Genomic DNA, 27,395 nt, shown 5'->3' with positions numbered 1-27,395 from the left:
CTTGTTTTTTTTTTTTTTTTAAGGTTTTTTTTTATTATTTTTTATCGAAATTTGAAGCTTCAAGGTCAATGTTTCCAAAAAAAACAAATCTAAATGCCACACAGCGTTCAATGTTTCAATCTGTTCAACACAAACCAAAAATAAGCAACTGAAAAAGTTTGAGTACATTTCATTGTACTTACTCGCAAATTACAGGAAAAGACATGCCCACAAAGGCACTGGACAGGTACTCTGTGTACATCTCATTGGCTACTCCTTCAAGGTAATACTTCTGCCATGTGTCCTCCTCAATCTGAAACACAGATTTATCACAAAATACAGACAGAGTTATCCATTACAGAAAAATAAACTGGACACAGAAAAGCAAAAAAACAAATGCTGGTTTTGTTTTTTTCAGGCTTATTACCACCCCACTCTCCAGATGCTGCACATGGGCCTCATCTGGGGCAATCATTATTATCTATTCAGACCATGTTAGAGGCCAACTTCACTTTTGAACCTAATCCAGTGAGCACAGATGGAGGAGTTTTAGCTGTAGCTACCTTGATGAAGGATCTCATGGAGAAAAGGTTTGCCAGCATGGTGGAGAGGCCCTGAGCCAGGCAGCTCTGGGCGATGAAGCCCAGTTTCAGCTCCGCCAGACAAATGGCGTCATCTCCTTCCTTCCAGGTCCAGCTCGGGATGTTCAAGAGGTGGGCCTGAAGGAGAAAAGATGTTAAACAAAAACACAAACGTTCATAAACCTAGATTAATTATATCCGTGCAAACTATCCACATATAACGACTAAAATAAAAGGACACCTTGGAGCTCTGTGCTTAATGATGCATTGGACGTATCAGGTGATACCAACCTTGTTGTGGTACTGCAACATTTGGGTGATTATTCTGATCTTTGGATGGTAGTTCTTGATAGATATTACCCTGATGCATGATAAAAAGTACAAAACAAAATGAGACTCTCACAAAAAGATATCAAGACATTTTTATACTAAAAATCAATCCTAAAAAACTAGATAAAAGTTTACATTCATGCCCAGAAATGTAACGCTTAAGACAGACTATGGTAGGTACATTATCATCTCTTAGTGACAGAAATTGTGTTATTCCAAATAATTTACAGGTGTGTTTTCGCTGTTACAGAGTTTACCAACTTCTGTTCATCAGTCATTGAGCTAGTGGAGTTTGAGGTACATTAAAAAAAGCCAACAAAGAAACTAGAAAGACAAGGTATGTGAAAATGTTTTTGCTTGATTACACTGGTATTTCATCAACTAAATTACATGTGACAGTAAAATGATTTTTAATTAAGTTGTGGAGATATCTGTCGCACATTCACACTTACTTTTAAGCTTTTCTACTGAGAGATAGAAGAGTACATGTCTTTAAGAAGCTGACCCCCTGGGACTATGCATATATGAAATAGTCTTGGACTTGAAGTTACATATTATCCTCCTTTTCAACAAGTTTGAAGTCTCAGGGATCCCCAAAACAAGTCTGAATTTTCTTTTTCAAAATCCACTCTATTTGATCACGACTATAAACATCTGCTCAGAACAGGCTTTTGCTGTGTCTGTAGCTTTAAATGCAAATGAGCTATGTCTGACCACGCCCCTCTCTGGAAGGGGATGTGGCTTGGGCTTTCTTGCACCATGCCCGATTGTCCGACAGTGAGAAGGCAGACTCAGAGGGCAGAAAAAACACCTAGCAGTGGGAGTGTCGCCCACCTGGGGGAGGGGTTACAAACAACACCCTTTGTGTTGTCACAAAGGTAAAATCTCCAAACGGCCTGTTTGAGCACACATTTTCTGAAAAGTGGAGCAGGCAAAAGACGGAGAGGATGGACTTTTCTAATAAATGGGGGACAAATTTCCTAACACATGCTTGTGTTAGAAAAACATGGTAAAGTGTATTTTGCCTAATATTTGACCTTTAAGATTTATTTGAGTTTTTTTATGCCTTTATCATCAGGACGAGAGAGTGACATGAGGGAAAGGAGCCACTTGTTGAATTGAACCTGGGCTGTCCACTTTGAGGACTGTAGCCTCTGTACATTGGGCGCGTAAACTAACCACTAGGCAACCGGCGCCCTTAATGCACATCGTTTAAGTGCATGGTCTTAAAGTAACCAAAAAGAATGTCGGTCTTAAGACGCTGCTCTGGTTCACCTCATGATGTTGGATGCGTCCTCAGCATCAGGGTCAGCACAGTATTTGTTGGCTAAGATCAAACAGGCATCAGCCGATTCAATCTGGAAACAAAATAACACATAAGTTACTTTTATTGATATTTTTTGGAAGCCAGAACAGCACAGATGCCTTTTGAGCTACATAAAAAAAAATGCATAATCCATTAGTTACCTTAACTCTGGCCAGGTCGTGTGGGTTCAGGACAGACCCTTGGTAAAACTCCACCTGGGTGAAGTGACGCTTGAACAAGGCTTCCAGCTCAAGATTAGGGGAAATACTGAGACACACAAAAAAAAAGAGAGAACCCTCTTACTCTCTTGGAAATGTAATTTACTTTATGAGCAATGAAATGTGGATATTTTTTCAGGGACATGTGAAAAGAATAAATGTTTTGTACTCACTTATGGAGAAAAACAATTTCTACATTGACATCATCCCTGTCCTTGTGTAGGAAGTCTTTTAGAAAGTTGGACACACTCTCCAGTGTAATATGACCACAGACCACGATGTGCCTGGAAAACGAGGTGCAGAATAGCAATGAAACTGAAACGTATTCAAAGTAATATTCAACAGCAAAACTCCCACACTCACACACATACACAAAGTCATCGTATCATCTTCATCCTCGTCCCAGAATCCCATCTGTGATGAGAGATTTAATGGGAATGGAAAGTAATCAGTGCTGCTGTGTTTAGGGGACTGATTCTAAATCTGAAGGCAAATGATACATTCTATGTTACCGAGGGGATGTTTTATGTTCCTGTCGGGATGAGGGAGGACTTAATGAGTAGGTCAGAGAGCACCGTGGATTTCAGTATCAGATTATAGAGGATCAGAGTTTACTTAGATGGAGATTATGAAATCAGTGCACTGTCCATCTCAATTACCAGTATCCCAGATCCTTTATGTACAGAAACCAGTTTAGATTGATCTCTGCATCTATGTTATACTCTCTTATATTTCAATGTGTGACCCAGCGTCAAGGCCCCTTGTAAAACAGTCACGAAGGTTCCCGTAAACCGTTAGATGTATCTTTTGTGTCTGAAACACAAAAGCCGTTTAGCGTCACTCAGCATGACCTGCTTAGTAAGATGCATATTTTTATGGAATACTCTCTCTTTCACCCAGGAGGTCGCTGTGAGTATCACTTATAATACGTGACGTAACAGGAATCAGCCGAGATAATTCACCTCCCCATGAGGGAAAGCTCCTTTTTTCTTACCATCCCTAACCCCTGAACGTCCCCCCCACACTCTGTTTTTTTTTTGCTATTTGTACCCCGTCCCTTACCCTAACCCCCTTTTAGAATAAAAACTATTGACTTTACCAACAGTTGAAAACAAACCTTTGTTTGTTTTCAACTGTTGGTAAAGTCAAGTGTACATGTTTCTATATTTATTTAATTACATTTATGTATTTCTATTTTATTGTATGTGTTTTCTGAGTTGTGTTTTGGGATATAAATGTAAATATCTTGTGATCCTGATTTCACTCTGTGTCTGAGAGAAATTATTCTAGAAAAAAGATGGAGAGGAAAAGGGAGACAACAGAAGGAAACAGAGAGATGCCATTTGAAACAACTGGGACAATTACTTATCTAATATAATTCATTTTATATTATTATTATTATATTATATCATAATGCATTATTATTTAAATTAAGAGCTCTTAAAGTAAAAAAAAAAACAGTGTCCCACAACTGTTTCTGATGTTAAGTCAGTGTGTTGACCAGATGTTTGTGTGATACTTCTCTTCATCTCCGTTTAAATACATCATCTACATAAATCATCTTCATTAGAAACATTTGCAAAATAAAAAAATACAAGACACAGAAAAAGACTTCAAAGCACTAGTTGTGAGTGAGACAAAGATTTAGTTAAACAAAAGTTTCCTAAGCCAACTAAGACTATAGCTATGACTTCTTTGAACTACGTCAACGACCACAGATAGCAAAAGCATGCTACAATAAACCTTACAGTACTTTGTTTGGAGGCATCCAGCAGAATCTCGCTAACTTTAGAAAAGGCTGCAGAGCTTGGGATATGAAAGTGTAAGTATGTTAAAGGAATGGTTTGACATTTTGGCATTAAAGTTTTAATAATGAGATGAGAAGATTGATTCCACTCTAATGTTGGTGATGTAAGGTTGAAGCCAGGACATGATTAGCTTAGCATTAGGGATAGCTAGCATGAAAATAAGAAATTAAACCCTCTATTGTTATATTGTGACACATTTTTTCTTCCAAAACATTTGAATCTGACCTCGGCCCTTTGCTGCATCTCACCCCACCCCCCCTACTCTCGTCCCAACATAACCGCTGTCTCTTCAACTGTCCTATCCAATAAAGGCAAAAAGGACCAACGGATATATTCAATCAAAAAACTACTTCCCACAAATCTTGCTTGTACATGATACTTTTTGGGACTGCTGGGCTCTATTAAAAGTTGTAATCAAAACAATATTATTTTTTTAAGCCGCAGCATAGCCAAGGTAATCAGGCTCTAGCCTTATATTAATCAAACAGACATCAGAGGGGTATCAATCTCATCGTCTAACTTGGACCTAAAGTGAATAAGCTAGTTTCCCAAACTGGTTAGTCCTGAGGGTGTAGGTCCGACTGAAGATAAAGGCCAAGAATATTCAGCAACAAAGCATGAAGAAAACAGACAAGCATAGCGGGACGAGTTTTTCTGGAGCAGAAAAACAAACGTTCTAAATATCAGCAGGAAACAAGCCATGGCATACAGAATCAGATGTTCATGTATTTATTTTAAAGGCTGAACTGAGGTAAGCTTGAGTTGATTATAGTTCTTATTTTGTTATTTCTTTGTTACCATTTTTTAACATCTTCTTTTAAATCTAATCATTTACTTTAGTTTGTCATAAATTAAACACTCTTGTTTTGGCAAAGCTTTTTACTCGCTGTTCAAAGGCAATAAGGTAATATGTTTTACTAAGTTGAGTTTTGGTGTGCAGGGAGATGGGGTAAAGAAAATAAAAACTGTGTGAATGTCTGAAATCACTTGATACACAAACACAAACATGACCACAAACGTACATTCACGAGAAGCAGAAGTATTCACAAGGAGACATTACACAACATGTAGGATTTCTTCTCATGGCGGATTAAAGAAAGAATGAAGTGTTGTAAAACGGGAAACATCGGGCTAGTTTGTTTTCTAAGAATACAAATCTTTAAAGGTATTTAAATGTCATTTTTTTCATATGTCAGTTAACTGTAAAAATCTTTGAAGGATAAACTCTGAGATGGATCCAGAGCAACGATTATCGAGATGTGCAGCACGTAGCTAGTCTATATGAGATGTTGAATAAAAACATCTTTATTTATTCATTCAAAGTCAAATATCATCAGCAATAAAATTAAATTGTTTTTCAATCAATACACGGTCCTTTTCACCTTGCAGCAAGCTGACATCGTCTACTTTAAACATTTCAGTTTATTTAAATCCATATTTTGTAAACAGAGTTAAGCTGACCTTTCGTACTTGTATTACTTTCTACAAAATGTTTTAATTATAATCTTTTAATGTGTAATGTTTTCCTGCTTGGATATTTATTCTCTAAGAAAGTATCATGAGTGTCCATGCCTTAAGTTCGGTCGAGAGCGGAGTTAATGTTCTCACTTTAAACGACACCACAGCCCTCTCTTCAGATAACAAGTAACCATGGTCAGTCCTTCTACCTGAACTTCAGGGGAAAAGCATTTACTTTTTTGTTAGTTTAGCTTTTTAGGTTATACGCGTATACACAGCGATAGATGAGTGAGAAAATCCTACATGTGCCATCAATAAGCATGATAACTGATTTATGACTACACTGCAGAAATGTCTCCATTCATTTTTAGCGACAATTTCATTAAATCAGGTTAAACAAAAAGCCTCCAAATTTGTTTTTCTAATCATTTATTGATTGATTTAATTCTTATTGATAACCCTTTAAACTCTCTTTAAAGAAATACTTTCAGGAGAGACAACAAAAATGAAGATACTCTGCAGTGTAAGGGCGGACAATCCTTCATGAGAAGCAGCAACGACATCTTGCACAATAAAAGCAGCAACAATACAGCAACATGAGATCTACACATGAATCATGGCCTAGTTCTTCAGTCACAGTGTGACTTTAGTGCTTACTGAGATCCTTACATCTCAAAATACAGTTTAATGATATAGAATCCGGGTATATCACCTCTTTATGAGAGGGCCACTTGAGTCACACAAAACCACACCATTAAAAGTTGTCTTTGTTTATCATTTGTTTGACTTACTTTCTGCCTCTGGTCGAGTTATAACTCCCTCCATATTTCTTCCGATTAAGGATGAGAGCAGCAATTTCTGGCACGTAGCGAGCAAACATGGCCTACATGCATGAAAAAGAAAAAGAAAAGTGCATGCAGAGAAGGTTCTACTGCGGGCGGAGGCAGCAGAGCCTCCTTGAATACTTACTTTCTCCCATTAACCGCACTATAGGAACCACCATATTTCTTGCGGTTTCCTATTAACTCTATGATTTCAGGGACGTAGCTTGCAAACATGGCCTAAGGAGAAGATAGGAGACAGAAGAAGAGTCTAAAAAAAAGAAAGGCAAAGTAGAGAAGGTCCTCCATTTGTGCTCGAAAGCGACACTACAGTGAGAACAGGAGCATTCCAAATATCCAGAAGTAGTATGAAAATGAAAAAAAGGAAATATTAAGGCCAATATTTACGGATATTGGAAGACTAAAGGAGAGAAATGACAGCTGATGAGCAGTATGTCAATCTGTGATAGAAAAATTAAAAAGTTATAAAAACTGAAGAAAAAGCCTTATATGCCATGTTTCCTCCAACAAACACATGAAGGGTCGATTTGTAGAGAGCAGCCAAATGGATGGCAGACAGAAAGAGAAAGTCTACACTTTAGTTCAATGATTTGAAGAAATCCTTCTCTTTAGTTTAAATCACTCTGCATAGAATTGTATCTCTGCACTTTTTGAGTGTTTACATGTTTGAAACAAACTGCAAAACAACTTTTTAAACTTCAACAAGATGTAGGAGTCTGCTTTAAAAGAAACACCAGCAAAGGGGAATCTGTAAGCCCTCAATATGCATTTTCCTAACATTTCTCTGGAAGATCAGAAACATCAACTTGCTTCACGTGGCTGACAATACACATGAATAAAAAAAAGAAGGCTCATGTGAGTTACTTAATCTCTTCACCGAGCTCGTAGCTGATGGTTTCATTTGCATTTGTACAGTAGGTCATAAAGTTACATCACTATTGATTTCCAGTTACAGGGTAAAGTTATTTTGAACAAAATAGTAGAAGAAACTCAAATTGTGCATGCTTGAATCCTTCTAATGTAAGGCAGAAAGATAATAAAGAATAATGTCTCATATGCAAATCTAAAAATGTGACTTTTTATTCGAAGACGGTGTGAGCCATTCTAAAAAAGTAAACCCATAATGTTTTATTTCTTTTAGTTATTCAATACTTTCTTTTGCACACATGAACCCTTATTTAGCTCGACTTAATTGGCATCTTTGGAGTCCTCTCTATCTTTAAACATCATTTTGTTGGTTTGAACATTTCACTGCACAAATAGACAACATAAAGCCTTCAGTCTGTCCAAACCATTCTGTAAGTTTCCTTTGACACTGAAAATATTATCATTAAAATCAATCGATTTAAATGTTTTCCATTAATAAAATCCCAAAAGAATAAGCCTACACACACTTTTCTTAACTTCGTATAAACTGTCCACTAAGTGTGTTATCATGTCAATAGGTGTAAATCTAATTTTCACCTCAGAGCAGAGAAAGACTGAAACGCCCTGAGATCTATGTCAACCCCCCAGGTTGGGAACCAATGACTTAAAATATGTGTTCTAAAAGTTTAAAGCATTGATTTAGTCATATATTTTATCTTGTAAAATCTCTTCTTCATATATTTTCTTCTTTATAGGCCTTTCAGTTTTTGCGCAGAAACCAAGATCTGTTGCAGCATCCATTGAGCTGAGATCTCATTAATCATCCCCATGTCATTGTGTTTGTTGGAAAGAGGAGGGGGGGGAGGCAGAAGGTGGGGCCACCTGAAACCGCAGTACTTTACTGTTAATAACAAATGCAAATATAATCAAATCATCTACATTAACATACAAAACAACAGAAGACAACTGAAATACTTCAATAAATGTAAAAAATAATACTTTAAAACATTCATGTGGTGGACAACAGAAACACCTTAGAGTAAAAACAGGTGGAAGGAGTCCTGAGTGTGGAGCACCACCTGGCGGGGTGTGATGATGGTTGGCATAGAGGATTTAAAGAAGGTGGGAGTAAGAAATGAGGGATTTTTTTACCAATCCACCAAGGATGAAGAAGACCATAAACAGGCGGCCGAGCGTGGTTTTTGCATAAACGTCTCCGTAGCCGACAGTGGACATAGTAACCATGAGTAAATAAACACATTCCCAGTAGGAAAGTGCCTGGGAATTCTGGAAATTTTCCCAAGGGTCCCCTGAGTTCTCCACCTGAAACAAAAGACAAGGATTTTAAAAACATTAATGAAATCAACCTGTGTTTGAGTTGACGATTAAATAAAAAGTATAACGTATTTGGACAGCTTCGACGTATTTACCAAATGAATGAATCCTGCTGCAGTCAGCCATGTGCTTATAAAGATTGAACACAGGTTCACCAGCTTTATTGAGTTGCTATTTAAGAAAGAAGGGCCAGAACAAGAAGCATGAGGCAGCAAGTATAAAAAAACGACATTTATATCAGGGAAAGACATAAACCAACATGTCAAAACATTTCATAAGATCTGGGAATTGCATGCTCTAAAATGCTTTCAACAATGACGAGGCATAATGTAAGACAGTGGACCAAAAGGACCAAATCAAAACACACCACAGCATGCTGCACAAGTTCATTTTTATTTAATTACATTTTATATAACCATATAAAAGTAAACTATATATTATATCTGTGTATGTGTGAATATAACACTTCTCAAGACTTTGATGCATTTTTTCAATTTAAAGCTCCTGTGAAGAACCTTAAAAATGTGGCGATGGGGTTCGAGCACTGCAGACAATACACAACTTTTTTTTATCTCTACATGATCTTGTCCTGTACATTTTGAAGTCGTGTTAAATGCCTGGTTTACAACTCACAAAAAAATCTTTGCCAAATAATTTAAAAAAAGGTTGTTTCTGCAGCATGCTGTTAATCACTTTGTCTGACACCTACCCTGTGAAAGGGTAAATAACTACACATAAAAAAAAAAAAAAATTTCCTTCCTGATGGTCTGATTGGCTTTTGTTAGTCCTATAGACGCATCATGATTCATTTCAGTCAGTTTCTCTACCTGCTGAAAACTCGCCATTGCAGCTTTAAAATCCATGAAAAAACATGTTCATACTCTGATTTCTTCACAATGATCGCGACACAATGATTGTACATTTAAAGTGATTTCTTTGTGAATGTACATATATTTAATTAACACTAAACATCTTATTAAGTCCCTGAATGACTAAATAAATAAATCACCACTACTTTGTGTGTCATGTCTTCACTTTCACGTGGGTGAAAGAGTGAGGTGATTACTCGGCGTAGCGTTTTGTTGTTTAAGCTCTTCCTGTTCTAACATCTGTGCACAAAGTCTTAATTCTAAATAGAGAGCTGCTTCATTTAAAAGTGCACTGTGCACAAAACAGCAACATACCAACCAAGACTAACAAGAAGTATAGAGTGTGTTTAGCAAATGACTTGAACGCAAGTACCTATACTAACTTTTCTTTTCTCCTTAGTCGATGCTTTCATCTCAACAAGGTTAGATTACTGCAACGCTCTATATGCCGGATTATCAAAACAATCTGTAGGAAGACTTCATCTTATTCATAATTCCTGACCCATACGAGAAGATTTGATCATATCACTCTGGTACTCAAAACTGTCCATTGGCTCCCCGTACAACACAGAATCACCTTCAAAATCTTCTTATTAGTCCATAAAGCACTCAATGGTTCAGCTCCTGAGTACTTCTCTGACCTGCTCAGAGACTACAACCCAACCCGGACCCTCAGGTCATCAGGTGGAGGTCTACCCAGAATAAGATAAAAGTCCGGAGAGGGGGGCCTTAAGTTCCTCTCTGGAACAAACTCCCTGCTGACCTGAGCTCCATCACTACTGTTTCTACTTTTTTAAATCTTTTCTCCAAAGCATATGAATAGTTACTTTTTGTATGTGTGTGTGTATGATCACTTGCGTGGTATGATGTTTGTTTTGTGGTGTGTATGACTTTAATCAGATTTCTGTATCCTGTTAATGACAGTGGAAACACTTTTTTTTTGTATGCCGTGTTTTGATTTTGTTTTTCACCTCAATGTAAAGCACATTGAGCTTATCTGTAATGAAATAAATAAATATATATGAATATATTTGCTATTGCTATTCTAAATGAAATCACGTTCATGCTTATAAGCCAAGAAATCAGTGCACTAACACTTAACACGCCACGTTCACACTTAAAACAGCTGCAGAAACATCACAAACAGTCTGCTACATGGACAGAAAGTGAGGAGAAATATTTTAAAAAACACTTACCTCGTCTTTAGTATATTCAAAAACTGTAAAATTTCTGAGAACTGTATCAGCCTCAAGGCCCTTAAAAACCTCAAGCCTGTGAAAAAAAAGACCATAAAGACATTATTTTAACATGATTATCAAGCAGAGACACGACAACATTAGCATTCGACAGAACACACACTTCATACCTTTCATACTTTCATCCATGTTTAACAACTTCAGCGGATTCGTGTTAATAAAAAAAAAACGGATGAAGCAACACTCAGCTGTAATGTTTTAAACAAAAAGCTTTTGGGTCATGCAGAGAAAAAATAGAAACAAGCGCCCCATAAACTTCCTGTCTGTCTAAAAAAAAAAAACACACACCGGCGTCCTCATGATACACGTTTCATTCCTGCTGGATAAAAGTGGAGCATAGACGGGATGAAAAGCTAGATTAGAGTAGAGACAGGTGGAGGCTGATTGAGTAGACAGAGTGACGTCAAGTCCTAACTTCAAGGGTATTTATGGAGAGAAGAAAAAAATAGAAGTCTGTGCCTGATGGCAAGATTTCAGGGAGGGAAAAACACCTGACAAAACCAACAAGGGCTGCGTTACGTCATTTACTCGATCACACCATCATTTACGGCTCAACAGAAAACGAGACCGAAAATGCATCAAATACGAAGGAAATTTGATTGCCAGATTGTTTTTAAAAAATGGTAGTAAATCTGTTCAACAACAGATAATCAAATTCAAATGATATTGAAAAAATATTAAGCATTAGATGCAAAAAAATTGGAGGCTAATGAAAAGACTTCAGAAGTGGGTGTTACAATAAAGCAGAGCAAGGTAATAACTGTTAGGACATTATTAGAAGCATCCTACATCAAATTGTGACTTTTTTTTTAGCTCGGTTTTGTCCAATAAAGTGAAAAATTGGCTCAAAAATCTCCCACATAGACACATCTGTTGAAGCTTAAATATACACCTCCAGCATGTATCTGGCACCACAGACATCAGAGCCAAGGTCCCACCTTTATTTAAAAGCCAAATAATAAATCAAGTTTAAATCAAAGCTGAGTTCACTGGTGTGTTTGTGCTGTATGAGAAATGAAAAAATCCACCTCAGCCAATAGCAGGCAATCAAGCAAAGTCCATCTCTGTATGCATCAATCGAGCTGACAAGTTTCCCTGATGGAATGAATTTCTGTGAGTGCCTAATGCCACAAATCAAATTGTTGATTCTCTGCATGAAAATACAAATAAATTATCTTTGATAAAACGACGTGATCTGTGGCGAGCCTCGCCAAAGCTCTTTTATGAATGCAAGTGAGTGTTTGCCAGATGGGCAGCATCATAACACGGCAAATCCCGAACCTGAACCCGCTCCAGCTGACACACACACACAGAGTCCAAAGACCCGGGGACACGCCACTGTTCAGCTTTAGAGGAGATTCCCCCTCCTCTTGTTTCCCACGTCCCTGCAGGTCTTACCCCAGTAGGAGATTACGTGGAAGCATGCACCCAGGCTGTACCACATGCTGTCCTGGTCCTCTTTCTCGCCCTGCCCGTGGCCCATCCTGACCCTGTAGCCTTTCTGGAAGAGCTCACCAGTCGATTTCTTTCGCCTTCTTGTGTTCACTCCCGCCTGAGAGTGGGTGCCTCCATCGGGCCCCTTGTACACCATCATCTTGGTGGGAATCATGGCTGAGAATGAGTTTTCAGATGAAATAAATATAAAGAAAAAAGTCCTTAAGTTTGCTTTACATCCAGGTCTTCACTCTTCTTGGCAAGATAAATGTAGAAAAATCTGATCCTTTTCCAAAAACAGAGAAAAATTAGAGACCGACAGGCGCTTTTATGTCAGCCGCAGCCAACAGGTTGTTGCAAAAAGGACTGTTCTTCGAAGACAAATCTTTGATCTGATTCACCTCAGACCTTCACAGTATTCTCGCTGTGATGAGGCGTGTATGTCGAGCTTAAAGCGAACCCTTTTCCCATCAGGATATTAGAGTGTAAGCTCCTTTGGGATTCATCCAGGGAAAGGAAAAAAGGCTACACAGCGAGCGTGTCCATCAGCCGGCTTCACGATGTAACGCACATCTCCGCTCCCTCTGTCAAACCAAATTTCATTCACTAATCTTAGACGAGTAAAGCATGTAGCTTTGTCTTACATCAGAGAAAAACATCCACACGGAGTACTCAACAGCCAGTAAAGCTGTGTAAGGAAAAAAATGAGAAGCTTTGGCAATAAAAGTGTTTTTCAATGGGTTTAGTGATTCTGCTGTAATCCCTAAATGAAGCACAGTTGATGTAACAACTGCTATTGTAGTCCATGTTAAAACTAAAAGTGCAGCATGAAAAAAAAAAATGAAATGAGTATAAAAATAAAACAGCTGACACAAATGTAAGTCTGCAAAGTGCACTTAATCTGAAAATATCATATTTGAAGCGTGTCGCTTTATTGTACCGCCGACAAAAAGCTCAACATGCCCTGATTATTCTCAGCGAAACAAAACGGAGGAACATATTCTTTGTAGGATTGTCTCTGAAATCTAAATCTAAATTTAGCATCATCCAACAGATTTTATTTTCAATACCAGATTGTATTATTTGTTACATTTCTTTATGTTTATGATGCGGGCTAAATCCCCAAAAGACCATTTAACAGCTGTTATAAAGAGTGAATCATTTTGTGTCTCAAAATGTTAATAATGGGTCCGTCAGTTTCCAAAATAAAATGATGTGTTTCTGCAAATTCATATAATTGTTCGTAGAAATAGCTTTGATTGTTTCTTATATAAAATATCAGATTGATAGAGTAATCATTGGAACAGTTACGGTTTGGTGCTGGGACAACCTCCAGCAGAGGTTCACAACCAACAAGGGCAAAAACATCAATATGACTTCAAGATTAAGAACCAAAATAATAGCTGCAAAATGTTTTCCTGCAACACAAAAGTCTGTCGATATTTTTGCTCCCTCAGAAATAATTATTCATATTACTTTTAAAAGTTGCTCTTAAACTCCACTGTTTAGATATGTATCAACACACAACAGGTCAGCTCTGTGTATGCAAAATATTCACTTTGACTGCAGGCTGTTTGCTTGCCTGTTTCCTTTAATGGGACAATTATCAACAACTGCATGGTTCATTCTGACTGTTATTTAATGTCTGTTTTTTGATAATTTTATTCTTTTTAAACATTGCTAAAAAGAAATTTGATTTATCTCGGGGTATTCTTAACTCTTTTTTTCGGGTTAATATGTATGTATGGGAGGGGGGGGCGTCGGTTTTGTGGTTAATCTGTAACAAATGTTTCATGTCATGTACGTCTTTGTAACCTGCTACTGGATGCTTTGAATTTCCCTTGGGATCAATAAAGTATCTATCTATCTATCTCTCTATTCTTTCTTTCTTCCTACCTTCCTTCATTCCTTTCTTCCTCCCTACCTTCCTTTATTCCTTTCTTCCTTCCTTCCTTTCTTTCTTCCTTCCTTCCTACCTTCCTTCCTACCTCATTTCTTCCTTCCTTCCTTCCTTCCTTCATTCATTCCTTACTTTCTATAAAATGCTCAGAAAGTTACAGATCTCTGACATTAACCTCTTTTCTATTAACCAATATTGAGTAAACTTAATTTTCTAAATGTTTGAGGGGTCCTGAATGTCATGTAACAAACAAAGGCTTTAGTACATTTTCATTTGAGGAGATTTAGTGTCAGTGGATAGTGAAATACTATAAACCTCAGTATTCAGCACAGGCTGCAACTCAAGGACACCACCAAGACATAAAGATCTGATCTGGAATAGAAATGTTGTGTTTACCTTATGACACTTTACAGACTTGCACTTGATCATTTTGACTGTCACAGATAAATATGCTGCTTGCATTTTGTAAAGGCAAGAATTTCTTCATTTGCAACTCTTATCTTGCTCCTTAGCAACTACTCAAAACCTTCCACACTGTGACGTGGTCCCTCTTGCAAGCTTATCATGCATCAATGAGTGTGTCAGTATGAGAGAATATTAGCACCTACTGAGAGTGTTTTCGTGTCAAAATGTTCAGACAGGAGGACTGGCAGATTGACAGTTTGGCTGAGCTCTGGGTCAGATGCAGAGTTTTGATCAGAGGAGGGAGTTTGACAGCAGCCGGGTGCAGGCGATGCTGAGCTGGTTATGACCTGTTTAACCCTTACTTAACTACCACGCTGTCAATCAGTCTCTAATCCTACATGACCAAGTGCTCACAGAGCATATTGACTGAGATTATGTCACAGATTAGCTCTGAAAATCACATGCAATGAAAGTACATTTTCAATGCTTCTGAGTAGGATACAGAAATATTCTGTCAAGCAGTAAATTTGAAAAAATGTGGTATATGACACAGACGCAGTCAAACTTGGTCTCAGTGAGCTAAAAGTTTAAAGTAGTCTGACAGACAGAGTTTCACTTCAAATTATGTTGTAGAAAGATTACTGTTAACTAACAAAGTGGCTGACATGCGTTGCACGGCAACAACAGCGAGAGCAACACCTACATAAACACGATCGACACAACAACAGCATGCGAGCAGCAACATCAGAATCCAAGCGAAGTTCACACTGAGTCAGGATGATGACATATCATTCATTAGCACTTTGACCTACACCGAGATGAAAATAAAATCTCAGGGTGTCACTTCCAGAACAACCATTGATTACATAAGAGATTCAGGTTTTCCATGAAACATATTGGTAGTGATATCAATCATGTAGGCAGGATATTTTCACTCTAGTAAAGCATGCAAAAGTTAAAAACATGGTACAAAAAAGCACATTGTTTTCAAAATGGGGCCAAGGTTGATATAGTGGAAAATCAGGATGCAGTATGTTTGGGAAAAATAGAAAAAGAAAATGCATTTAAAAACTATTTTGTACAACTGCAGACAATGCAGAGCCAATAAAATTAATTCACAACAACACAACAATTGTCAACAGCTTCCCACATTGACATCGAATCCCAGTCATACTCTCATGTGTCCACTAGATGGAAGCAGCAGCCAGCTCTACCTCAGTCAACCACTCCTGTTTCCTCACCATAAATCACAGTACATTAGCCTATTGAAAAGACACATTCGAATTATGCAAGCACGCCCATCAAGCTGTCATCCTGACCCTAAAGTAAAGAAGCATTTCATTGCTGAAAGAGTTGCTGGGGTTGGCAACATGGCAGGTTTGTTCCTCCGCTGAGAGGAGAAGAAAAAGAAGCTATAAAAACCTGAAATGCAGCAACAACAACAACAACCTAAAACAATCCCCTTTAATCCAGTAATTCCTCTCAGACCTCTCTGACTGATGAGCTTCACACATTTCACAGATTGACTTCTATTCTAGCGCTCAAACCGCCCGTGCAAAGCTTATTACCTTTTATTTTCTAATCTAAGTATGTACTTTTCAATCATTCCAGTGTAATCACGGGTGTGTCTGAGAGCTCAGCCGGACAGGTGAAGGGCATGTGAAAGACAGCTGCCGCTCGAAGCAAAACTGTCCACAACACATGGACAGAATCCAACACACCATTCAAAATAACTTGAATCAATGCGAGTTTAAAGGCTCACCAGATGACAGACGTTCAATGTTTGAAACAGAGAAGAGCGTCACTCTGAGGCCAGTAAGGCTTTTCAGGCACCAGGCGTTTCAATTTTCAAGCTTATTTGATGCATTTTTTAAAAGGTAAAAGATGACAAGATTGTGTGGTGCCTTTACTGTCTGCTGCAAGAATGGTGAAATCCACTGGATGGCACCACAGGCCAAGAAATAGTAGCCGAAAGACCAACTGTACAAGTATTGGATCCTTACCAAGCCAGCTCCTGTTCAGATACACGGACACAAACACCGGAGGAACCGTGAAGAAGTCCACCACCGAGTTCACCTCCAGCCAGAACCACAGCTTGTCATTGGCAGCAATGAACTGCAGAAAATACGGAGTTAGATAGCAAATGTACAGTTTTTAGGATTACAGATAAAAGGGGGAAAGACGGCTGCATTTGTTAGACTTACACGGAGGCCGAAGTACAACAGGAAGAAGACGTTGAACGCCATGTCGATCTGCAGAGTGAAGTCAGAGTAGAAGTTCTGACACGACTCAATATCACTATTAGACAGAGAGGGAAACAAAGTGTGTGAGAATTATTGGCAGTCAAGAGAACGGTTTGTTCAAAAATGTGTGCACAGTATTTCATTAAAAATGCAAATTAGTGCATTTTTTCCTTTTCCTGAAAATGCATTTTCAAGGTTGTCAAATAAGAGGAACTGAAGTGCAATTGTTGGTATTTTCCAGTGGATTTTTTTCTGTTGAGGAAGGACATGCATTAATTGTCACACAAGCAAGAACTTGTTGAGAATACTGATTAACCCTTAAATAACTGCAAAACAATGTCCCACGTTTAGGGTGCTTAATGCAAAAATAGTGCAGTTTTCATTTCAGGCCAGACCTTTTTTTATCTCAAGGACAAAATTTGAGATCAATGGGAAGTAAAACACATGATGTGAATGCAGAGTCAAAGCAGTAGTTTAAGGGTTAAATGCATGCAGGGTTCATGTCTTCTTTTATGAAATCAGGCAGCCATAGCAAGTGCTAGCAATGTAGTGAAGTCTCACCCTCAATAATCTCGTATCTGGCGATTAGAATTCAAATAAAGAGAAATACATAACCAAGTAAATGGGGATGATACAGGTTAGTAGGACTGGGTAATAATTATGAAGACTTAGAAGTAAAAAAAAAAAATGAAGTTGTATATTATTTACATGTAGAATGAGAACACTGTTTACTGTACATTTGGTGCAGACTGAATGTTATTGAACTTAATGTAATGCTTAGTTTGGAATCAATATTTGAATAACTTACCCCTTAAATTACAAATTATGTTAAACTGATGAATAAAACGAAACTGAAAAATAACAGTAAGCGTGACTGGTTAATCATGTTAGTGCTGAAACTGTGAGTGGATAAATTAGTATTGACAGAAAACTGTTTAGCAACAGTTGTTATAAAAAAAAAAAATGTAACAGCTTAAAAAAAGAAAATTCACTGGTTCATGCTTTTAATATGAAAGGGTTTACTGTTTGAAGTTATCAACCACAACCAGGGCTCTTAAAATGTATGTTTCCACCATTTCTGTTTTACTCAAAATTAGTAATAATGTCAGAAAAGAATCAGAATTAAAATGTGGGCTGGTTGATTCAGTCCTGGATCCTCATGTAGACACACTTCATCTCTCTAATGCTTAATGCCACTCGGATTAAAACAAATTGCTTTGGTTATGTAAAAAACTCCTTTAGATAAAACACTGTCCTCATGGAGGTTAGTGACATTAAAATACTGCAGGCATTATCTTCCACTGATCTGATGCACTGCAGAAACACTAAGGCAACGTTTATACAAAAATCCTCAAAGAAAACAAAGTATAACTCCAGCTAGTTGTCATTTATTTAAAAGTGTAAACTAAATTTGTTGTTTCACTGTATATATATATATAATATATATATATATATAATACATTTTAAAGATTAACATCATTTTCAAAAAAGTGGATTTAACTGGTCAAAAATCAATAATGGTTTTCTTTATAGTGTCATAACATATACTGAATTTGTAAGAAAGTTAAAGATCTATTCATATTTTGGGATCCACAAAGGAATAAATACCCCGACCTGTTCAAGAAAAAAATATTTTTTAGTGACCAGGTTCTTGATGACTTGGAATAAGCTGCATTTCCATTGCATTCTTATCACAGCTGGGCTCCTCTTTTTTTTTTTTTTCTTTTTTTTTTAGATGTTTACTTTCTTCTTTTATTAAAAATTCCAGGAGGTTCATTAAACTTATGTCTTGATGATTTATCAAAAAATTAATGATAAGGTAAAGCAAATCCAAATCAGTGTTCTCTGAGGCACCTCTAAAAATAGTCCCAACATGTTGGATAGTTCTGCCCTGATTCGCTGCAATGACACGTCATCCCCACAAATCCCTGTCATCACATGGTGACAGACCGTATAGAAGAGTTAGACCTGCAGTGCTAAATAAGTGAGTTCCAGTAGACATGGTTTGAAGATGACCAATCCTGCTATGGATCACAAACTCTCCCTAGCTGCTGTTGCTCTGCTGTCTCTTACAGTCTTCTTACACTCAGTTCAGATCAAACAGGACAGAGCAGCTCACATGTAGGAGAGCAGAATGTTCTCTGTTGATCTGCATGTTTACAACCTTTAAGTTTAGCCTCTGATCGTCTTTTGATCACTTAATTTGTCAAAATGTTTCCATTGACAATAAATCAAACGGGTATGAAGGGCATGATCCAGTCTTAATCCCAGAAATAATCGACATATTGAGGTTTCTACTGAGATATTAATTATGAAGCTCTTTATTATAGCACAGCTAAAGAGAGGCTGTTGTGAGGAGAGAGTGGAGAAAAGACAAGGGCAGAGGTCGGATTCAAACTCACAGGCGCTGCAATGAGGGCTGTAATCCCCATACAGTATGTGGGCTAGCGACATAACCACTGGACCATCCGGCGCTGATTTTCAGAATTTTTTTGAATTTTTTTGTTTTGGTTACCCCTAAATCAGAGCTCCTTTAAAATATTTTCCAACATTAAATAAACTCTATGCTCGAATAAACTCACCTCAAGACCTGCATGAAATAGAAGAGCAATGTAGCTAGCCATTAGCTAGAAAAGAAACTAACAAGTAGTGGCTAAAAGAGACACATTGTTTCATGAGCTGGTGGAGACTGAGCTAAAAGTTAAGCTAATAATACAGTATATCAGTAGGTTAACTTTTATGTTAACCTACTGATGCAGTTGTTCGGGCAACCGTTAGCTTCCATGTTAGCCATAAAAACAGCTTTAAAAGGCAACATGTCAATGTTGTGTTTTTAAAGTTTGCACTGCTGACCCCAAGTTAAAAAAAAAAAAAAAAAAGGTAATACAGTTGACTCTTCAAGAACTGTAAGCAAGATATATGTTGAGAAGGACATTTCACTGATACATAATTAACTATATCTTTCAGGGACATAGATAGCTACATAGCCATTGATATGTGAGCTAACTTTGGGAGCACTGAGGTCAACATTATGGCTGTCACCATCTTGATTTTAAAAAACAAATGTGACCATATTTATTTAAATTACTTAGCCTCTATGCTTCTCTACAGATCGACGTGGTAGCGACTTGTTAATCACAGGTAGAAAAGCGCTAAAACATACCATTTGTCACTTCTAATTCTGATCTTGCAGGTCAAAAAAACGTTTGCATCAGGCTCATTCTTAAAAATCAAAGGCGACATCCACTCATAGTCCATGATTTTTCAGTTTATGGTGAGTTTTTCCTGCCCTCCAGTGGTCAAAATACATCATGACCGAACCTTGAATATCAACAAATTTCTTACAAGACTAAATGTATTTTGTTTCACAATAATTGTACCCTAGCTCTACTTTAGAATAAATGAAATAAAGAACAGCTCCCTATTCTTCTTGGACACATACTTTAGAAGCGACACATGACAGCTTTATGAGGTCAAACTCTCCTTTTTGACCTAACTGGTCTCTTATCTGTGCTTTTTGTCACTTAAGCTCTCCACTATGGATCTAAGTGGGTCTGCTGTGTTGACGTCTCTCTCTCTCTCTCTCTCTGTGTTGCTTCCACCCAGGTCAGCCTGTCCATCATATAACAGCCTCAGCAGGCCCACAGGACTAATTACAGGAAGGGCTGTATCTGTTTCAGTCTCTGGCACTATAGCAACATGTGAGAGAAGTGGCCGCTCTTTGGCTTCTAGTACTGAGCTTTTTAGGCTGACAGGTAGTGAGAATATGGCCAGAAAAAAACTCAAACACTTTTGGACTGAATGAAACTGGGACAAAGGGGTAGTTGGATTGTAAACAGGAGCTACAACATCAAACCTTGTTGTGTATTTAATAATGCATGCAAAGGTTAAAGACAGAGGTCCTAAGTCGTCCCTCATCAGGTGAAAAGGTATCAGCTGCAGCTACAAACCAGTTCTGAGAATGAGAGGCCACAGATGGCATTGGTGAGGATGTAACTCTACCTGAGCTTGTCCTGATAATGAAATGAGATCATGCTTGCAAACATCAGGGTTAGCCGAGCCGTCAGCTGTTTGTGGCCTTATGAAATAATGACAAATAACCTGACTGTCGGATTAGGTTTAAAGCCCATTTTTCTCTCCTCCTCTTTAACATTACTCCCAGAGGAGACTCCCTGCTGGCTTGGTAAAAGCTTTTAGCTGGTGTTTTTTTTCCTCCTCTTAATAGCATATCCTGCCCAAGCACCAGAAAGACTACAGTAACGGTATACTGTAACTGTGGCACATGGAGCTAAGAGGTTTTTTCCGCTTCCTCTGGTCTGATGAGTGATGGGGATTGTTTCGTACAGGAACTTTGGTCTTTCCTGCCTGTTTTATCGTCTGATCCTTTCATTACAGAGATTAAACAAATTTCATCTGTGAGTACACTGGTTGCATAGACTGCAGAGGTCACTGGTAAACCCAGAACAGTTTACCTAAAAGAGGATTGGATGAAGACAGCTAGGAAGTACATATTTTCATATACCGTATATATATAGAGCATACAGCACTCAATGTAATGAAGTCAGCCAGTTTATAGCTTGGGTCTCCGAGGCTAATCTAAATCATACATGTCCGAGTGATATACAGTTTTCCAATTAACCATTATAATCTCAATAACTGGAACAACTTCTAATTTGCCACAGAGGTTTAGACTGCAGTATTATAAATACAGAATAGCTGTCAATAATCGAGACAGCAGCACAGAATATCATAAAGTGTCCAAGGTTCTTGATCTTTTAATGATAAATCTTAATTTAATAAATCCATCTTCAGACCGGATCTAGATGGTCTAAAAAACTAGATAAAACTAGTCTATCTCTTACAGATTACAGATTCTGCATGGGGAGCAGCATGTTTAAACAGGTTAAAAGTACAATGATTTAGCTATATAATGAAAAAAAAATACTTACTCAGAGGAATCTATGAAGTATATAACAAGGGCTCCAATGCTGAGAGCAAATACCAGCACCACCTGGAAAAAAAAGAGAAAAAGGAACCATTTCACTTGAGGTGTTAAAGTAAGACTAAGTCATTTCAATATACTTTTCAAGTGAAACATGTTGACAAGATTAGGATGCAATCTAATGCAGTCAATGGCTTGTCAAAATACACAAAGCTTTACACATCTGTCTGAAAAGAAGAATTTACTCTACATTTAAATATTGACTGAATGAAGTTTCTTAGACTAGTTGTAAAAACCCAAAGTGCTTTAAAACACAACAAACAAGAGAATCAGAAGTGACTTAAAATAAAGAAGCAATTAATTCAAATTAAAATACTATTTTTTGTTGTTTAATGTTCAGAGACAACATTAAAATTTGTATTGCACAAGTTTAAGATAAATAGATTTCTGATAGATACAGGTGTATTTCTAAATCAAGATCAAACATTAAAAAGAAATTGTTTTATTACTCAATAATCCAATCAAAAGAAGATTAACCTTCAATATTTGAATGTCAGAAATCTTAAAATTACATAAATATTTAGTCTAATCGTCTTAAAGAGAAGATATTTATCTATTTTTAAAGGGTTAATAGACTGGCAGCTAAAAAGACAGCTACTGCTAATCTTGTTAGAAAAAAAAATCAAGATTTATTTGTTAGTTGCAGCTCTAGATCTTATGCATCATAACATATTTTCTCAGTTGCAATATCCAATAGATAACATCACACTTCCTATGATTTGAAATTAATAAAGCATAATATATGCATTTCAAGTTGTGCAACAGATGTTTAATGCATATTAAAGAACAAGGGAAGACCTTGATACATCCTTTGAGCCTGTCTGAGTTACATAAACCAGAAAACAAAGAATAACAGTTTGGAACAGCAGTGTCAAAAAACAGACTCATCAATTACTGTACATTTGACAGCGTAAATAAATCCACAAGAGCTACAGCTCATCATGTAAATTGGCAACGAGGGAGTGGGCGAGGTGACAGAACGTGGCTTCAGCTTTCACACACATAAAACAGGGAAGGGATGCAGCAGCAGAGCCCGGAGCTCATGTGGCCACTGTGGAGCAACGAGATAATAAAAAACAGGGTATTGCTTTTTATTCTGTCACTCTGTCTTTCTGCAGGGGAGGAGATGAGCTGAACAAACAAAAGCCTGGAGTAAGAGGAGAGAAGTTTGGAGCAGACTGAGACAGGCAGGTTTCAGAGTAATAAACATGAGATCTGGGGGTGTAAGGGAACAAAGCAAGAGATGTCCCTCGACAGCTTTGACATTGAAATATACTAAAAGAAATCGTGCTTAACTGTAAATACAAATAGTTAAGTTTGAACTTAAACATGGACGTCATCAGCATATAGTGATGTTTTGAGGTCAAAGAAAGCTCTAGGTGAGTACTCTGACAATTAAGAATACTCAAAGGTAATCAGCCTTAAGTGTAAGTACAAATAGTTAAATGCAAATATAAACACAGAAGTCATCGGCGTATGTATATATTTTGAGGTCAAACAGAACTCGGGGTGACCACTCTTTTCCATTTTGACCAATGTTACCTGTAGGGAAAAACAGTGTTCTCACCTGACCTGACACAGTGCTACTGTCAAAGAAAATCACACAATACAACTGAGAAGGGACTGCTGTCATGTCGTGTTTGTCAAAGCACAGAAGAATGTAGAAGATTATCAGAAATGGAGGGCAGAGGACAAAATCTCTGTTACCTAACAACAGGGTATTTATTACAAAGCAGGCGGAAAAGCAAGCTAAACAAACACAGTTCAGAGGTTTATACATTTCACATTTTGACTTGCAGCTGTTGCAAAAATCTCCTATGCTTGATATCAGACACATTTTTTTTTTTACTCTTTTGTGATTCTTCATTTTTTTTTATAACAAAGCTGTTGAATAATACTGTTACAAAACGTGCGTCCTAATTTTTCCCTTTTATAAGCTTGGCTGTGACGGACTCAGATAAGGAGAGAAAGGTTTCGGCAGACAGCAGAACAAATGTTTTACATCCTGAGATACACTCCCCGGTCATCTGCGAGTCTACCTGGCTTTCATCTGTGTAGAAATGACACAATGGCCATCCTGAACAAGAAACCAATGAGCATCCATAATGAATGAGCTCAGACGAATTCATTTCCATGATGTGAAATCGTATTGTCAACCTCCAACCAGTGATGGCTCTGTCATGACAAAACGCACCCCCATGCATTTTTAATTGACCCTTCTTCTTTGAAAGGCAGGAAATCTCTTAATGCCCCTGACCATCCCGGTTTAGAAACTGGAAACAATGTTGATGCAACCTTAGAGATGTTAATGTTGCCAGCAGAGGGAGATTCAGTGATGGCAGTAAATTAATCACACAGGCTGCAACAAAGAGGGTTCAATCAGGGCTGGGTTTGTCAATGAGGTGACAGCACACTGCGCCAGGGTTTATCATTCATCTCAGTCAATGGATAATGATGCATCACATCTGTAACTTCAGCCAACTTCAGCTTATTGCTGAAAGATAGCTTCACCCACAAGGGGGCACAATACAATGGACCCTATTAGTCAGAAGAACCAATTCAAGAATCCCTCTGCAGGTTGACCAATTGAGCAGACAAGATCGACTCAGTTCATTTTGCATACATTTTTTTCAAATATACTCTATGTTCCTAACCTCATGCCTTTGCCAGCTCGAAAAAAAATAAATAGAAATTAAATTATATAAAAGTAAAGTGACATATATTTTCCCTCAAATCTTAAATAATAATTGGAGTTGTGAAAAAAATATGTTTTTTATATTGTATGATTCTCATCCATTTCCTGGTATGGCCAATAGAAGCCTGGTCCAAAGGAATGTAAATCATGGCTGACCCACATATAAAGACGTTCAACTTTAAAGCAGAATTAAACAGGTTTACATCTAGGTAACTACTCTTTTTGGTTCTCTAAAGCGTATACCTCTATTCATGACAACTGAACAACAGAACTCATCTTTCTAAATCAAATTAAGTATTAGAGTTTAATTAGGAGCATGGCTTATTCGAGGGACAGATGGTATTTTCTAGGTGACTGCTCGGTGTCACCTCAGCTAATTTAATCAGTGGGATTAACCTCTCAAACTTGTTTTTGTAGTTGGTGTATTCAGAGATTTTTTAAATGCAAAACCATATAATAGTCTAGTCCAGGCCTGTGAAAGCTGTTTCATCATGAGCCGGGGATCCAGCCGAAGATTTCTGCCTTTTAATTAGGCAGTTTTTTCTTACCACTGTAACTTTTGCTGCTTTGCTAAAGTGCTCATGATGGATAGGCCGGGTCTTTGTAAGATAACAATGAGTAAGGTCTTTTTACCTGCTCTTTTGTAATGTTAAAAGACAAAGAGTAAGGTATTTTACCTGCTTTTTGTAATGTTAAAAGACAAAGAGTAAGGTATTTTACCTGCTTTTTGTAAAGTGTCTCGAGATAACACTTGTTATGAGTTGACGCTATGCACATAAAAATTTATTGATTGATTGAAATACATTGCTGTTGATTTATTGTGCTAACAGGTCACACAAGAAGTATTTTTTACATAAATATTTTACAAAAATATTTCATGTTATCCCCCATTAGCAGGTATTGATGTCTGGCCCATACCTGATTTCTTCTTTTAAGTAACCTGGTTCCTCTTGTTTAGCCATGCTTGTTCTCCCAAACGGAATGTGCAAATGCAGATAACTGATGTCCACTTTCACAATAAATCCTTCATCACCAATGTCCCTTTCTTTGGTGAGCATTATGTTAAGGCCCTGCAGAGAGCACGAGCAGAACTCAAGCATTCAGAAGTTGACCTGCAAACATCAGAGAGCCCACTCATGCTCCTCCACTCTTCTTTCCGGAGAGTGACTCATAATCAAACAGCGTGAATATCCTGCCAAAGAAATGGGAACTTTACTTTGGCAGAAAAAAAAAAACGCTCTTACTGGTGGGAGTGAGGTCGGAGCCCAAGGTGGTGTCACCCTCACTGATAATTCAAAGAAAAATGACTTTATTGAGGCTCAGACAGGGGTTGACTAAGAAGATAATTATGTATTTTTGAAATTGTCAGTTAAGGGCTCCTTGCAGAAACACATACATTGTGTAGGGTTGTGGTTTCTGTGAGCTGCTTCAATATCTAAAAACAGGATTCAAAAGAACCAGGGGTCAGGTTGTTCCATATTCCCTCAAAGTCACTGCGTGATCAAAAGCTATCATTTGTGGGATGCCAGAGATTGGTTTGTACTGTCAAATGACTGTGCTTTTGTTTGGGAAAACCTCTCCAGTGTCACAGTTAATGCATGCAACTGTGTGAAATTCAAATGTTTGCAGGAGCCTACTGTATGTCCCTGACCTGGAGTTCCTCAAGGGTCACTGTTTGAGCCACAGCATGTCCCACAGAAATACAGAGCTGCTTTAAGAAAATGGCCTGACGTTAGAGCTATCCTGGTGAATACGAGCCAGCCCATCTGTCTGTCTACAAGCCCCACTCTTTGGCATCAAGGACATAATGGTACAGAAGAGGGGAAAACAAATCTATAAGGCCTGCTTCAGCTGATAAGTGCCAATTAAAAACTGCAATATGATTTGCAAAATTGGTAGACCTCTATTAGTCATAACTGTTGAACTGTTCCTTATTTGCTGGACACAGACCAAAACATATGTGACCCATGATGCAACTTAAGCTCTTATTTTTGCTATTGTTTACATATTTACAGTATGGGGAAAGACTACAGACTGCTTAAATATCATAATGAATGATGATCACTGAACTGAATATGAGCTTTTGATACTTTGAGGTTCTCTGTAATTTAATTGGAGTGCTTTCAGTGCACACAGAGCACTTATCAGGCCTGATAGGGCTACACAATAATGGCTAAAATAATCATCCTGATTATATTACAAGATTTGAACTGATGATTTTCAATCAGAGTTATTACTCTATGCTGATTTGGTTAAACAGTTGTATAGGGGTCCTTTTGTGTATCAACATCTCTGGTGAAGAAATCGATCATTCGATCATATCGATCATAACATTTTTGAGTAGAGTGAAAAAAGTTAGCATGTTGCCCCTATGGCAAGACTGGAAACAGAGGGACAGCTAACCTGACTGTCCAAACAAAAATACACAAAAAAAGTTATGGTCAAAAAATCAACTAAACTCTAGTATTGTTATATTAATACTGTTTAACCAGTTTGTCAAAACAACAACTTGCTGTTTTAAAGGGGTTGCTATTTGGACTTTTATTTTTTTTACTGCAAGCAGTTGCTAGGCAACCATCGGAGGTTCCAGGAAGTTGCTGGTTTTAGCCAAGAAAACTTGAGCATATTAGTGAGGAGCATGAATGGTAAATGCTCAGCAGCTTCAAAACAGACCTACAATATAAATACTGATCTACTTAGAATAACACAATTCTTATTTTTTCACCAATAATATAAACTATTTAGTTTACATGTAAAGTCTACATTAAGTCATACCGTATATTTATTTTAAAACCATAAATTGGTCCATTAAGAGTTAGCTGTGTCTTGGCTGTGTGTCAATGTGCAACATACATGAAAAAGGCAAA

At 37.6% G+C, this 27,395-nt stretch overlaps 1 protein-coding gene across 14 annotated transcripts in view; it reads right to left on the bottom strand.

Annotated features, from left to right (window-relative positions):
• Window positions 1-27,395, bottom strand: part of LOC109992972 (calcium-activated potassium channel subunit alpha-1a) — a 91,664-nt gene that overhangs the window by 30,505 nt on the left and 33,764 nt on the right. For 10 of the 14 annotated variants that reach the window (XM_065949560.1, XM_065949567.1, XM_065949563.1 and 7 more), the window contains exons 3-15: window positions 21,781-21,842; window positions 16,793-16,886; window positions 16,592-16,703; window positions 10,790-10,865; window positions 8,820-8,895; window positions 8,542-8,712; window positions 6,650-6,741; window positions 2,588-2,698; window positions 2,358-2,463; window positions 2,166-2,248; window positions 852-921; window positions 543-698; window positions 183-292 (exon numbers count right to left, since the gene is read on the bottom strand). In XM_065949560.1, the coding sequence (XP_065805632.1) occupies window positions 183-292; window positions 543-698; window positions 852-921; window positions 2,166-2,248; window positions 2,358-2,463; window positions 2,588-2,698; window positions 6,650-6,741; window positions 8,542-8,712; window positions 8,820-8,895; window positions 10,790-10,865; window positions 16,592-16,703; window positions 16,793-16,886; window positions 21,781-21,842 (1,319 nt within the window). Of the gene's footprint in view, window positions 1-182; window positions 293-542; window positions 699-851; window positions 922-2,165; window positions 2,249-2,357; window positions 2,464-2,587; window positions 2,699-6,471; window positions 6,564-6,649; window positions 6,742-8,541; window positions 8,713-8,819; window positions 8,896-10,789; window positions 10,866-12,247; window positions 12,821-16,591; window positions 16,704-16,792; window positions 16,887-17,392; window positions 17,410-21,780; window positions 21,843-27,395 lie in introns of those variants that run through there. The other 4 variants (XM_065949561.1, XM_065949574.1, XM_065949573.1 and 1 more) reach the window with 3 other exon arrangements.

Source organism: Labrus bergylta, chromosome 21, assembly GCF_963930695.1.
Source record: "Labrus bergylta chromosome 21, fLabBer1.1, whole genome shotgun sequence".
Taxonomy (NCBI): Eukaryota; Metazoa; Chordata; class Actinopteri; order Labriformes; family Labridae; genus Labrus; species Labrus bergylta.
Note: the sequence above shows the minus strand (reverse complement) of the source record. Positions and strands in the feature narration are given on the sequence as shown.